This window comes from Elephas maximus, chromosome 27 (genome assembly GCF_024166365.1).
Source record: "Elephas maximus indicus isolate mEleMax1 chromosome 27, mEleMax1 primary haplotype, whole genome shotgun sequence".
NCBI lineage: Eukaryota > Metazoa > Chordata > Mammalia > Proboscidea > Elephantidae > Elephas > Elephas maximus.
This window is the reverse complement of record NC_064845.1, coordinates 17430170-17442780: the sequence shown is the minus strand read 5'-3', so window position 1 is coordinate 17442780 and position 12611 is coordinate 17430170. Positions and strand designations below refer to the sequence as shown.

At 36.9% G+C, this 12611-nt stretch overlaps 1 protein-coding gene across 3 annotated transcripts in view; it reads right to left on the bottom strand.

Moving 5' to 3' along the window:
- Window positions 1-12611, bottom strand: part of ZNF385D (zinc finger protein 385D) — a 999751-nt gene that overhangs the window by 815147 nt on the left and 171993 nt on the right. The window contains exon 2 of one of the 3 annotated variants that reach the window (XM_049870887.1): window positions 4774-4847. The exons of the other annotated variants lie outside the window; for them this stretch is intronic. Coding sequence (XP_049726844.1) covers window positions 4774-4783 — 10 coding nt within the window. The 5' untranslated portion in view covers window positions 4784-4847. The remainder of the gene's footprint in view (window positions 1-4773; window positions 4848-12611) is intronic. 3 annotated transcript variants of the gene reach the window in all.

Here is a 12611-nt window from a genome sequence, read left to right as displayed (position 1 = left end):
ATTCCTATCCCCTCCTGCCTTCTCATCCTTGCCCCTGGGCTAGTGTGCCCATTTAGTCTTGTTTTGTTTTATGGGCCTGTTTAATCTTTGGCTGTAGGGTGAACCTAGGAGTAACTTTAGTATTGAGTTAAAAAGAAGTCCAGGGGCCATACTCTTGGGGTTTGTCTAGTCTCTGTCAGACCAGTTAAGTCTGATCTTTTGTTGTTGTTGCTAGTCAGAATTTTTTTCTACATTTTTCTCCAGCTCTGTCCTGGACCCTCTATTGTGATCCCTGTCAGAGCAGTCGGTGGTGGTAGACAGGCACCATCTAGCTGTGCTGGACTCAGTCTGATGGAGGCTGTGGTAGCTGTGGTCCATTAGTCCTTTGGACTAATCTTTCCCCTGTGTCTTTGGTTTTCTTCATTCTCCCTTGCTCCCAATGGGGTGAGACAAGTGGAGTATCTTAGATGGCCGCATGCAAGCTTTTAAGATCCCAGACAATATTCATCAACCCACTGCCGTCATCAAAGGAGGATATATTTTCTTTATAAACTATATTATGCCATTGGAGTTAGATATTCCCCGAGACCATGGTGCCCACATCCCTCAGCCCAGATATTTGTTCCCTCAGGGAGTTTGGATGTGTTTATGGAGCTTCCATGACCTTGCCTTGGTCAAGTTGTGCTGGCTTCCCAGTGTTGTGTATTGTCTTACCCTTCACCAAAGTTACCACTTATCTATTTAGTGTTTTTCCATCCCCATACTTCCCCTCAGTAACCATCAAAGATTATGTCTTTTTGTGTGTAAACCTTTTCATGAGTTTTTATAATAGTGGTCTCATACACTATTTGTCCGTTTGTGATTGACTTATTTCACTCAGCATAATGCCTTCCAGGGAAACTCTGGTGGCATAGTGGTTAAGAGCTACCATGGCTAATCAAAAGGTCAGCAGTTCGAATCCTTGGAAACCCTATGGGGCAGTTCTACTCTGTCCTTTAGGGTCACTACGAGTCAGAATCGACTCGATGGCAACAGGTTTGGTTTATTTTGGATGGGTAATGCCTTCCAGAGTCATCTATGTTGTGAGATGTTTTGCAGATTCATCATCGTTCTTTATTGTCGCATAGTTTTCCATTGTGTGTATGTACCGTAGTTTGTTTATCCGTTCATCTGTTGATGGGCATCTTGGTTGTTTCCACCTTTTTTCTACTGTGAAGAATGCTGCAATGAACATGGGTGTGCTTATGTCTATTTGTGTGATAAATCTTATTTCTCTAGGATATATTCCTAGGAGTGGGATTAACTGCTGGATCATAAGGTGTTTCCATTTCTAGCTTTTTAAGAAAGTGACATACCATTTTCCAAAATGATTGTACCATTTTACATTCCTACCAGCAGTGCATAAGAGTTCCAGTCTCTCTACAGCCTCTCCAATATTTGTTATTTTCTGTTTTTTTCATTTGTGCCAGTAATGCAGGGGTGAGATGGTATCTCATTGTGGTTTTGATTTGCATTTCTCTAATGGCTAGTGATCATGAACATTTCTTCATGTGTCTGTTAGCTGCCTGAATGTCTTCTTTGGTGAAATGCTTGTTCATATCCTTTGCCCATTTTTTAATTGCATTATTTATCTTTTTGTTGTAGAGGTGTTAGATTTTCTGGTAGATTTTAGAGATTAGACTTTTGTTGGATTTGTCATAGGCAAAATTTTTTCCCAGTCCGTAGGTTCTCTCTTTACTCTTTTGGTGAAGTCTTTCAATGAGCATAAGTGTTTAATTTTTAGAAGATCTCAATTATCCAGCTTATCATCTGGTGTTTGTGTATTGTTATGGTTTGTGTTTTGTTTATGCCGTGTATTAGGGCCTCTATTTTTCTTCTATGATCTTTATTGTTTTTGGTTTTATATGCAGGTCCCTGATCCCTTTTGAATTAGTTTTTGTGTATGGTATGAGGTATCAGTCCTGCTTCATTTTTTTGCAGATAGACATCCAGTTTGCCAGCACCATTTGTTAAAAAGACTGTCTTTTCCCATCTGATGGGCTTTGGACCCTTACTGAAGATCAGGTAACCTCAGGTGGATTGATTTATATTTGGGTTCTCAATTCTGTCCCATTGGTGTCAATGTATCTGTTGTTCAACCAGTATCAGGCTGTTTTGACTACCACAGCTATATAGTAACTGTATAGTAACTGGTTCTGAGGTCAGGTAGTGACTACACTCTTATTCTTCTTCAATAGCTCTTTACTTATCCAGGGCCTCTTCCCTTTCCATATAAAGGTAATGACCAGTTTTTCCATCTTGTTAAAGAATATTGTTGGTATTTGGATTAAGACGACATTGTATTTGTAGACTGCTTTGGGTAGAATTGATATTTTCACAAGGTTGAGTCTACGTATCCATGAGCATGGTATGTTTTTCCACTTACGTAGGTCTCTTTTGGTTTCTTGCAGTAGTAGTGTTTTGTAGTTTTCTTTGTACAGGTCTTTTATATAACAGTGGGATTATCTCTTGAAGGGAACAAAATCAAGCTGTCTCTGCTGTCACAATTCAGATCAAAGCAAAGTTTCCGGAAAATAAAAGAAGAATGCCAGATTTCAGGCTGAGTTTCACCTGGATTTCTAAATTCTTTCTATTTTATTTTTTATTCAACTAGAAATCTTCTTTATTTGATTAAAATTGTTTTACACAAATCTCAAAGCTTCATATATCTATAGAAAACACAGCTCCAATCCAATTCAATGTATCTTATTTTCCAGAGTTAAAAACAAAATGGATTTCTAAATTCATGAAAAGGAATGGTCTTTCCATGAGAATGAGAACGACTGATGATGATAACGAATGAATAAATAAAACAGCCTATTTTAAGATGAAAACACAATTTCTTCTGGTAAATTTTATTTGATTTCAAAGACATTGATTATCAAAAATTATGCTTCAGTAAGATTTATGGAAGCAATAAAAAATAAACAACATATTGTTCTTGTAGTTTTAGGATTAGAAGCATTTCTTACTAATTTCTAGCTCTTCGTGCATTCATACTCTTTGGTTTCAACATGGTGTCAACATTTCTATCATAACCCCATTCAGTTCATCATTGGTTGCACTTGGTTTAGGAAAATACCTACCATAAATGAAGTTTTCATGAGGTCAGTTTTATCCTGATAACGATAAATCCATTGGACAGAAAAAAAAAAAATGAAATGGAAGTCAACATGTAAAAAATACATTAGCATAGTGCACTCTCATGGATTGAATTGTGTCCCCCCAAAATATGTGTCAACTTGGCTGAGCCATGATTCCCAATATTGTGTAACTCGTCTCCATTTTGTGATCTGATGTAATTGTTTTCCATTTTGTGGTATTATGTAATTACGTATCATAAATCCCAAACCTCTGAATGATGAGGAGGCTGGATTAGCATGGGGTGTATCTTTAGTCATGTGACTCAAGTCACAGCCTTCCTCAAAGCACACACTTTGTCTTAACCAAAAACGAAAATCAAACCCATTGCTGTTGAATCAATTCTGACTCATAGCGACCCTATAGGACAGAACTGCCACATAGGGTTACAAGGCTGTAATCTTTACAGAAGCAGACTGACACAACTTCTTTCCACAGAGCCACTGGTGCACCCAAACTGCCAACCTTTCAGTTAGCACCTGAGCACTTAACCACTGTGCCACCAGGGATCTCTTTTATCTTACAAGAGATAAAAGGAGAAAGAAGCTAGAAGAGAGGAGAGCGACTTCACTACCACCAAGAAAGTGCTGGGAGTGGAACATGTCCTTTGGACCCAGGGTTCCTACACTGCCAACCTCCTAGACCCAGAGTAAGACTGATGCCAAGACACATGGAGATCTCCAAGGAACATCAGGTCCACAGATGTTAAAAGGAGACAAGGACCTTCTCTCAGAGCTGACGGAAAGAGAAAAACTTCCCCTAAAGCCGGCGCTCTGAATTTGGACCTCTAGCAGCCTAATCTGTCAGAAAATAAATTTCTGTTTGTTAAAGCCATCCACTTGTGGTATTTCTGCTATAGCAGCACTAGATAATTAAGACCCATGAAAACAACACACATGGGGATTGTGCAGTTTGCAAAAATCATATGATGTGCATGTTATTCACGTAAAAATATGGTCTTGATCTTGTACTAAGCACATCATGAGAGAGAAAGCATGAAGTCTTTTATAAACAGGAGCTAATTGATGAGCCCTTGTGTGTATAAATAAGCTTTTAGGGAATAAATATGGAAAATGAGAGAGAAGTTAGGTTTTGCTGTGATATTGAATTACAAGTGTTTGTAAAGCAAGTAATAAATAAGTTTATCTCAAAGAAAGCATTGCTTTGGCGTTTTAAAATTCTTCCTGTAGACTTTTTTTTCCCCTCTTGTACTTCATGCAAACACCAATTTTAAAAAATGGCCACATATTTAATTATTACTAAGATGTGCATGACAAGTATCTGTGGCAATAAAATGCACATTCCAAATAAAAGTAAACAACTGAACAGTATCCTTCCCTCAGTCTTCATCTAAGAGAACTCACCCCATCATTAACTCCCTTTTCATCAGTCAAGTTTCACCATTTCTTTTAAAGAGAAACTGGTTGGTTTTAAATTAACCATACTGCCTTTCTGCTACATGTTAACTGCAGAAAATAGAGTAGAAACTTCCTGAATGAATGGAGATGTTGTACATTTCAATAAGTTTGTCTTCGGTAGCATCTACAAAAATATAAATTCTGTGCCATCTACGTTCTTCAACATATATCTTATGATTATTGAGATTACACTTACCACTCCTCATTGACTAGATTTCACATGCCTGTCTTCTCTCTTGCTATTTCTGCAAATCCCAGAGTTTCTTAGATCTGAGATTTGAAAAAAAAAAAAAAAAATGTGATCTGCTCTTCACATTCTTTTTGCCATTTTATAGTATGAAGTTTTCTTCTTTTCTATCCCTCTGTTTCTCCAAGCCATAATTGTCTTCCCAATGTAGATTACGCTTTACTTCTCGGATCAGGGAAATGTGTAGGAGGAAATGTGGAAGTTATAAATAACGTGATTTGGATGTTTTATTCAATGTATATACAAATAGGCAGCACCATTAACAAAACTGACAATACTGCTGAATACAAGAGCTTTGCAAAAATGGAGGGTTGGTTCCTACAAAATAGTAAGAAACTAGGCCTTGGAAATAGTCAAAGGTTAACTTTTCATTTCACATGTTCCACGGAGTTGAGGAATTAGTCTTGCTGACTTCAAGTTTAGTACTACTAAAAATTTTTATAAAGTACACTCAACAAGGTAAAGAAGAATGGAACTAGCACATATTGCATCTAACTACAATATGGAGGAACTATTGGAGAAAAAACCTGGGAGGTATGTCTTTTTGCGATCCCCACTGCTCAGATGGGAATGTTGAAGCTTAAAATGTTAAGCACGTTCCCTGAAGTAACATAGTTTTTTCAAGGCAGACCTCTGACTAGAATGAGGTATGGCTAAATGAAAGGCTAGAAATTGAAGAGAATATATAGCTAACCAAGGATATGTATATATGACATTATAGTAGAATTTATTAATTATACTCTAAATAGTAAACAGAATAAAATGTGGAATTTCCTGGAAAGAGACTAAAAATAATTAACAATAATAGAAATTAATGTTTAACATTATGAATGCTTATTATATTCCAGAAACTCTCTTAAGACTTTGTTCTGCCCTGACTTACTTAATCATCAAAGAAACCTTATGGAATAGGTAACATTTTTCCTATTTCACAGATGTATCAGGAGGTCACAGAAAGATTAAGATCGTACCACTAGAAGATGTCAAAGAGAGAACCAGAATATCCAGAATCCATGCCCTAACCATTATGTCATACAGTCCCAAGGGAATTCACAACAGTTTGATTAGGAAATTATACAAAACAGGTCAATTCATTCTTTATTAAATTTTAATCATAGCAACATGATGTAGTAGACAGAAAAGATGTTTAAATATTGCATTTTGCTTCATTCTTGTTTTAATCTTGACATTTAAATAATATCCAAACATTATTTTTCTACTCTTTTGGCCACAAGATTTTACTTGCAAGTGAAAAAGGAAATGGTAGAGGTGGGTTTCGTGATAAAATGTCAATTGATTTGATTTGAATACTTTTGACAAAACTGAAGTATCTTCTCTGTTCCCATTGAACATACATATATATATAAATCAGTTGCTTTCTGGGAAAACACACATGCACACAATACACAAAGAACAAGCAAAAACGCGGTGTGTTAGACAAATCGAGATATGAAATAAGGCTTTACAAATTTCATTTAAATGTTCTATTGGTGACTTTTACACCAAAAGTCTTTCTTTCCTATTTGAGACCAACAACCCAGCAGCTGGAAGTCTTCAGGCACATTGTTCACTTTCTTTTCTAGGGTTTTTTTTTTTTTGGGGGGGGGCAGGGCAGGCATGTGTTTTAATCTGTAAAATGACCATTACCTACTCACACCTTACAATGGTAATATAAGGACTAACTCAATTAAAATATAACATATAAGAAAGCTCATAGCAGAGCCTACTGATAAGCTTTGTTGAATTAATTGTTTCTGGCTTCTGATATTGGTCTAGTAAAAAGGTCTTTGGAAGAAGCTGGTTGAGTATTTTCTGGGTAGGATTCAGGTTCAGGCATATCTTGTTCACATCAGAAGCAAGTGAATGAACTTTACAGAGAGATGACAGAGGAAAAAAAAAAAAAAAACCAGCACAGACTCCTGGTGACATGCAGGACAAGTGTGCATTGGTGAGGTCAGCAACCAGAGGGATTTGGGGACCCTGAATTTGCTTGTTATGCATGACAGCTTTCTTTCCCTCTTATCAGCCATCAAATGAGAAGTGATCAGCAGTTTCCAAAATTTACAAGCTTGTAAAACCAAAGAGAGAGTAGAGTTGAATCCCAGTCCTTTAGAGCTGAAAAGGCTTCTAGAGAATCAGGTGATGCCCTGGTAATGGGATATAAGGGAATCTTTGTTGCCAGTTTATAGTTCCACTTGCAGGTTCCAAGGTGATCCCCATTTTATGAGACTATAAATGTTAAGTGTCTCAGTCTTTGATATGTCTACCTGGAGTCATTGACAATGGTATTATGGCAGAGAATTACGGGCCATAAATGCATCCTGCTTCTCAGATTCATTCACTCAGCCCACAGTGTTTACTGAGGGCACATTGTGAACAAAACACTGTGTTCTCTCTCTATATATACATATCTTGGGAGAGTTACAAAAAGAAGAGCAGATATGACATATTCCCTTGAAAAGCTAAAAGTTACAAAACAGAAAGCTTCTTATAGACATGCCACAAAGGCATGTTTAGTCTTGTAAATATAAATTAAATAAGATGCTAAAATAAACTTACTAAAAATAATAATAATAAATAAATAAATAAAATAAACTTAATAGTGGAAGCTAATTAAAGACACTGGCAAACACAGTAGAAGATGATTCAATGGTAGAGTCTACCAACTCTATGAAGGAATTTATAGTAAGAGCAATTTGTACATTTTATTATTAATACTTTTAAAGTCCTCTATTGTACATCTGGTGTTATGTTGTTTATATTAGTACATTTTTATAAAAAAATTGGATTGGGAAGGAAAAATATAACCAGGAACTATAAGGAAACCATTATTTTTGTCCTGTGCACTAGGTAAAATTTATTGTTGTTTTCTAAGACTATTTGTCATATACATTCCTGAAATAGCTTTATTTCTTTATATTTATTTTTGTGAACTCTGACCAAAAAAATCAAGTTACTGCCAACCCTACGATTATCCATCCTCCTAGGTACACTCATTTACTTTGCTCTCTTTTATAATTTAATCATTTCTAGAACAACCTTATCTTTCCCCTCACTTAACTAAGCAATAAACAGTACAAACACACACATAAAAGTCAGCTCAGGATATGTGTGGCAATTACAAGGCAATTATACGCTCAGCCTCACTACTGAGAGGTTATAAGAATGAGTATTCATTTCAGAAGACAAATCATTTACCTCAGTAATGAGACACAGCTAATTTCTGATCTTAATTTCAGGATATCTTGAAAACCACTTTATAATTAAATACAACTATAATTAAATTACTAGCCTTATATTTAGGATCAGATTTTGCCATGTACTAAGTTTCCCTGAATGAAAAAAATTCCATAGCAAATTTAGGCGCTAATCCCAAACTGTCTATGCTAGCGGATCCCTAGGAACGCAATTCTGTGGAAAGCAAGCGAGAGAGCCATTGAGTGGTGACTGCACTGCCGCATTTAATTATCATTTAGAGACCTACATTAATAATCAGTAAGATAAATTGCCAAATGTGACATGTCATGCTTTACACTGTTCCCTTAAGTAGCTGGTGTTTTAACAGGGATAATTATTTTCTATTTCAGAAAGCACAAAAAAATAACAAAACTTGTATAATAATCCGAATCTTATATCTTTGAATCAACAGAAGCATCTAAGTAAATTAAGAATTTGAAATTGTATTTATCATCAATAAGAGCTTTGATCTTTTAGTCAAAGATCCCACAAAGCTGTACTTATTGGCTTTGAATCAAATGAGACTCACAGTGACCCTGTAGGACAAAGTGAACTGCCCCATAGGGTTTCCAAGGAGCAGCTGGTGGGTTCAAACTGCTGACCTTTTGGTTAGCAGCCAAGCTCTTAACCACTATACCACCAGGGTTCCCATAAAGCTCTAAGGGAAAAAAAAAATGTGTATTCCAAAATACCATATCAAGAAAGACATGATTTGGGTCAAGAAAAGACGTGGTTCTAATGAAAACTGATGTAGATAAACATAAAATCAATATAAACAGGATGCTTCTGGCATTAGAGTTTTATAATGTATGTTTTTCAGAAAGTCACTCTTGTCAATATAAAAGCCTACTCCTCCATCCTCCTCTGCCTCATGAACGCTCTTTGTTCTTGCCATACCAAACACGATCATGCCCCTTCACACCTCTGGGTCTACTGATGCGGAAGGAGGCCAACATGCCTGAAGATCTTTCTAGGTCTTTCATAAATTATAAAAAAAAAAAAAGATTTTTTTTTATAGGTAATAATTATTAAGCCCAAGGGCCAGCATTGTTGTAATGATGAAACTATGTAATAGTATAGACAGTGGCTAGCACAGTGCCTGGTCCATAGCAAATTCGCAACCAAGTAAGGAAACAGCCAAGTAGCAAAATGTCCTCATTCAAAGGGAGTGACAATAAAATGTTTAATAATCAGTACAGGTACTGCAGTGATAGATGAAAGTAGAACCATGTTAGTGCTGTTTTGGTGCTATGAAATCAGACATTTCATACATCTTCTAACCTGTGAAGAAACAAAAGCATAAGATACATGTAAAAAAGGGCTATTTAGTTTGTTTTTTTCTAGAAGAATTGGAGTTTTGTCATCTGGGAATAAGTCCTTGAAATATGATTAAAACAACTGCCCAATTTCTACTCACACATTTACAAGTATTTTCTGAGTCTTTATTTTAAATTCAGTGTACTGATTTTCCAAATGTAAAGGAAATAATCAGCTACATGAAGGTTAGTGCCTAGTTATAATTACACCATAAACTGATTGACTTAATTCAAGAAGCCAATTAGTCCCATCAATATACAGAAATATGTCTGATGTGTACGAATGTCCATGTGTGTTTCATACATAATTAGTTATAGCAGTTTTCAGAGAAGGAAGAAAACACAGTGTGAATGAACAACTGTACAAAGCCCCATGAAGGGGTAAAGGTTGGCCTTTGTAAGTAATTTCCAAAAAAATCTAAATTCTAACATACTTACTGTAGAAAATCAAGAAAATACAAGCTATATAAAGGAAAAAATTTAAATAATCATATATATAGATATATATATATAGATCCACACTGTGTAGGCGATTTTATATCAGTTTCTGCATAATTCCACATTTGCAGTATTTAACGGCTGTAAGGGTTTTTTTTATGTATTTTTATGCCATGATTTATTTTAAAATTCCTTAATTTTAGGCATTTAAGTTATATAAAATATACATACACCCACAACCGTTATTTCCTAAGCATAGATTCTTTGTTTTTTTTTTTTTTTTAGATTCTTAGGAGAAATACTAGTTCTGTTGTTGTTAGGTGCCGTCGAGTCGGTTCCGACTCATAGCGACCCTGTGCACAACAGAACGAAACACTGCCCGGTCCTGCGCCATCCTTACAATCATTGTTAGCTTGAGCTCATTGTTGCAGCCACTGTGTCAATCCACGTTGTTGAGGGTCTTCCTCTTTTCCGCTGACCCTGTACTCTGCCAAGCATGATGTCCTTCTCCAGGGACTCATCCCTCCTGACAACATGTCCAAAGTATGTAAGACGCAGTATCGCCATCCCTGCCTCTAAGGAGCATTCTGGCCGCACTTCTTCCAAGACAGATTTCCTCGTCCTTCTGGCAGTCCATGGTATATTCAATATTCTTCGCCGACACAATTCAAAGGCGTCAACTCTTCTTCGGTCTTCCTTATTCATTGTCCAGCTTTCACATGCATCTGATGCGATTGAAAATACCATGGCTTGGGTCAGGAACACCTTAGTCTTCAGGGTGACATCTTTGCTCTTCAACACTTTGAAGAGGTCCTTTGCAGCAGATTTGCCCAATGTAATGTGTCTTTTGATTTCTTGACTACTGCTTTCATGGCTCTTGATTGTGGATCCAAGTAAAAGGAAATACTTGACAACTTCAATCTTTTCTCCGTTTATCTTAATGTTGCTCATTGGTCCAGTTGTGAGGATTTTTGTTTTCTTTATGTTGAGGTGTAATCCATTCTGAAGGCTGTGATCTTTGATCTTCATTAGTAAGTGCTTCAAGTCTTCTTCACTTTCAGCAAGCAAGGTTGTGTCATCTGCATAACGCAGGTTGTTAATGAGTCTTCCCCCAATCCTGATGCCCCGTTCTTCTTCATATAGTCCAGCTGCTCTGATTATTTGTTTAGCATATAGATTAAACAGGTATGGTGAAAGAATACAACCCTGACGCACACCTTTCCTGACTTTAAACCAATCAGTATCCCCTTGTTCTGTCCGAACAACTGCCTCTTGATACATGTAAATGTCCCTCATTGGCACAATTAAGTGTTCTGGAATTCCCATTCTTCGCAGTGTTATCCATAGTTTGTTGTGATCCACACAGTCGAATAGCTTTGCATAATGAATAAAACACAGGTGAACATCCTTCTGGTACTCTCTGCTTTCAGCCAGGATCCATCTGACATCAGCAATGATATCCTCGGTTCCATGTCCTCTTCTGAAACCAGCCTGAATTTCTGGAGTTCCCTGTCGATATACTCCTGCAGCCGTTTTTGAATGATCTTCAGCAAAATTTTGCTTGCATATGATATTGTCCTATAATTTCCACATCCGGTTGGATCACCTTTCTTGGGAATAGGCATAAATATGGATCTCTTCCAGTCAGTTGACCAGGAAGCTGTCTTCCATATTTCTTGGCATAGACGAGTGAACACCTCCAGTGCTGCATCTCTTTGTTGAAACATCTCAATTGATATTCCATCAATTCCTGGAGACTTGTTTTTCATCAGTGCCTTTGAGCAGCTTGGACTTCTTCCTTCAGTACCATCGGTTCCTGATCATATGTCACCTCTTGAAATGGTTGAATATCAACTAATTATTTTTGGTATAATGACTCTGTGTATTCCTTCCATCTTCTTTTGATGCTTCCTGTGTCATTTAATATTTTCCCCATGGAATCTTTCACTATTGCAACTCGAGGCTTGAATTTTTTCTTCAGTTCTTTCAGCTTCAGAAACGCCGAGCGTGTTCTTCCCTTTTGGTTTTCCATCTCCAGCTCTTTGCACATGTCATTATAATACTTTACTTTGTCTTCTCGAGATGTCCTTTGAAATCTGCTCAGTTCTTTTACTTCATCAATTCTTCCTTTTGCTTTAGCTGCTTGACGCTCAAGAGCAAGTTTCAGAGTCTCCTCTGACATCCTTCTTGGTCTTTTCTTTCTGTCCTGTCTTTTCAGTGACCTCTTGCTTTCTTCGTGGTTGATGTCCTTGATGTCATTCCACAACTCATCTGGTCTTTGGTCACTAGTGTTCAATGGGTCAAATCTATTCTTGAGATGGTCTCTAAATTCAGGTGGGATATACTCAAGGTCATATTTTGGCTCTCATGGACTTGCTCTGATTTTCTTCAGTTTCACCTTGAACTTGCATATGAGCAATTGATGGTCTGTTCCACAGTCGGCCCCTGGCCTTGTCCTGACTGATGATATTGAGCTTTTCCATCGTCTCTTTCCACAGATGTAGTCAATTTGATTTCTGTGTGTTTCATCTGGTGAGGTCCATGTGTACAGTCGCTGTTTATGTTGGTGAAAGAAGGTATTTGCAATGAAGAAGTCGTTGGTCTTGCAAATTCTATTATTTGATCTTCGGCATTGTTTCTATCACCAGGGCCATATTTTCCAACTACTGATCCTTCTTCTTTGTTTCCAACTTTCAAATTCCAATCACCAGTATTTATCAACGCATCTTGATTGCATGTTCGATCAATTTCAGACTGCAGCAGCTGATAAAAATCTTCTATTTCTTCATCTTTGGC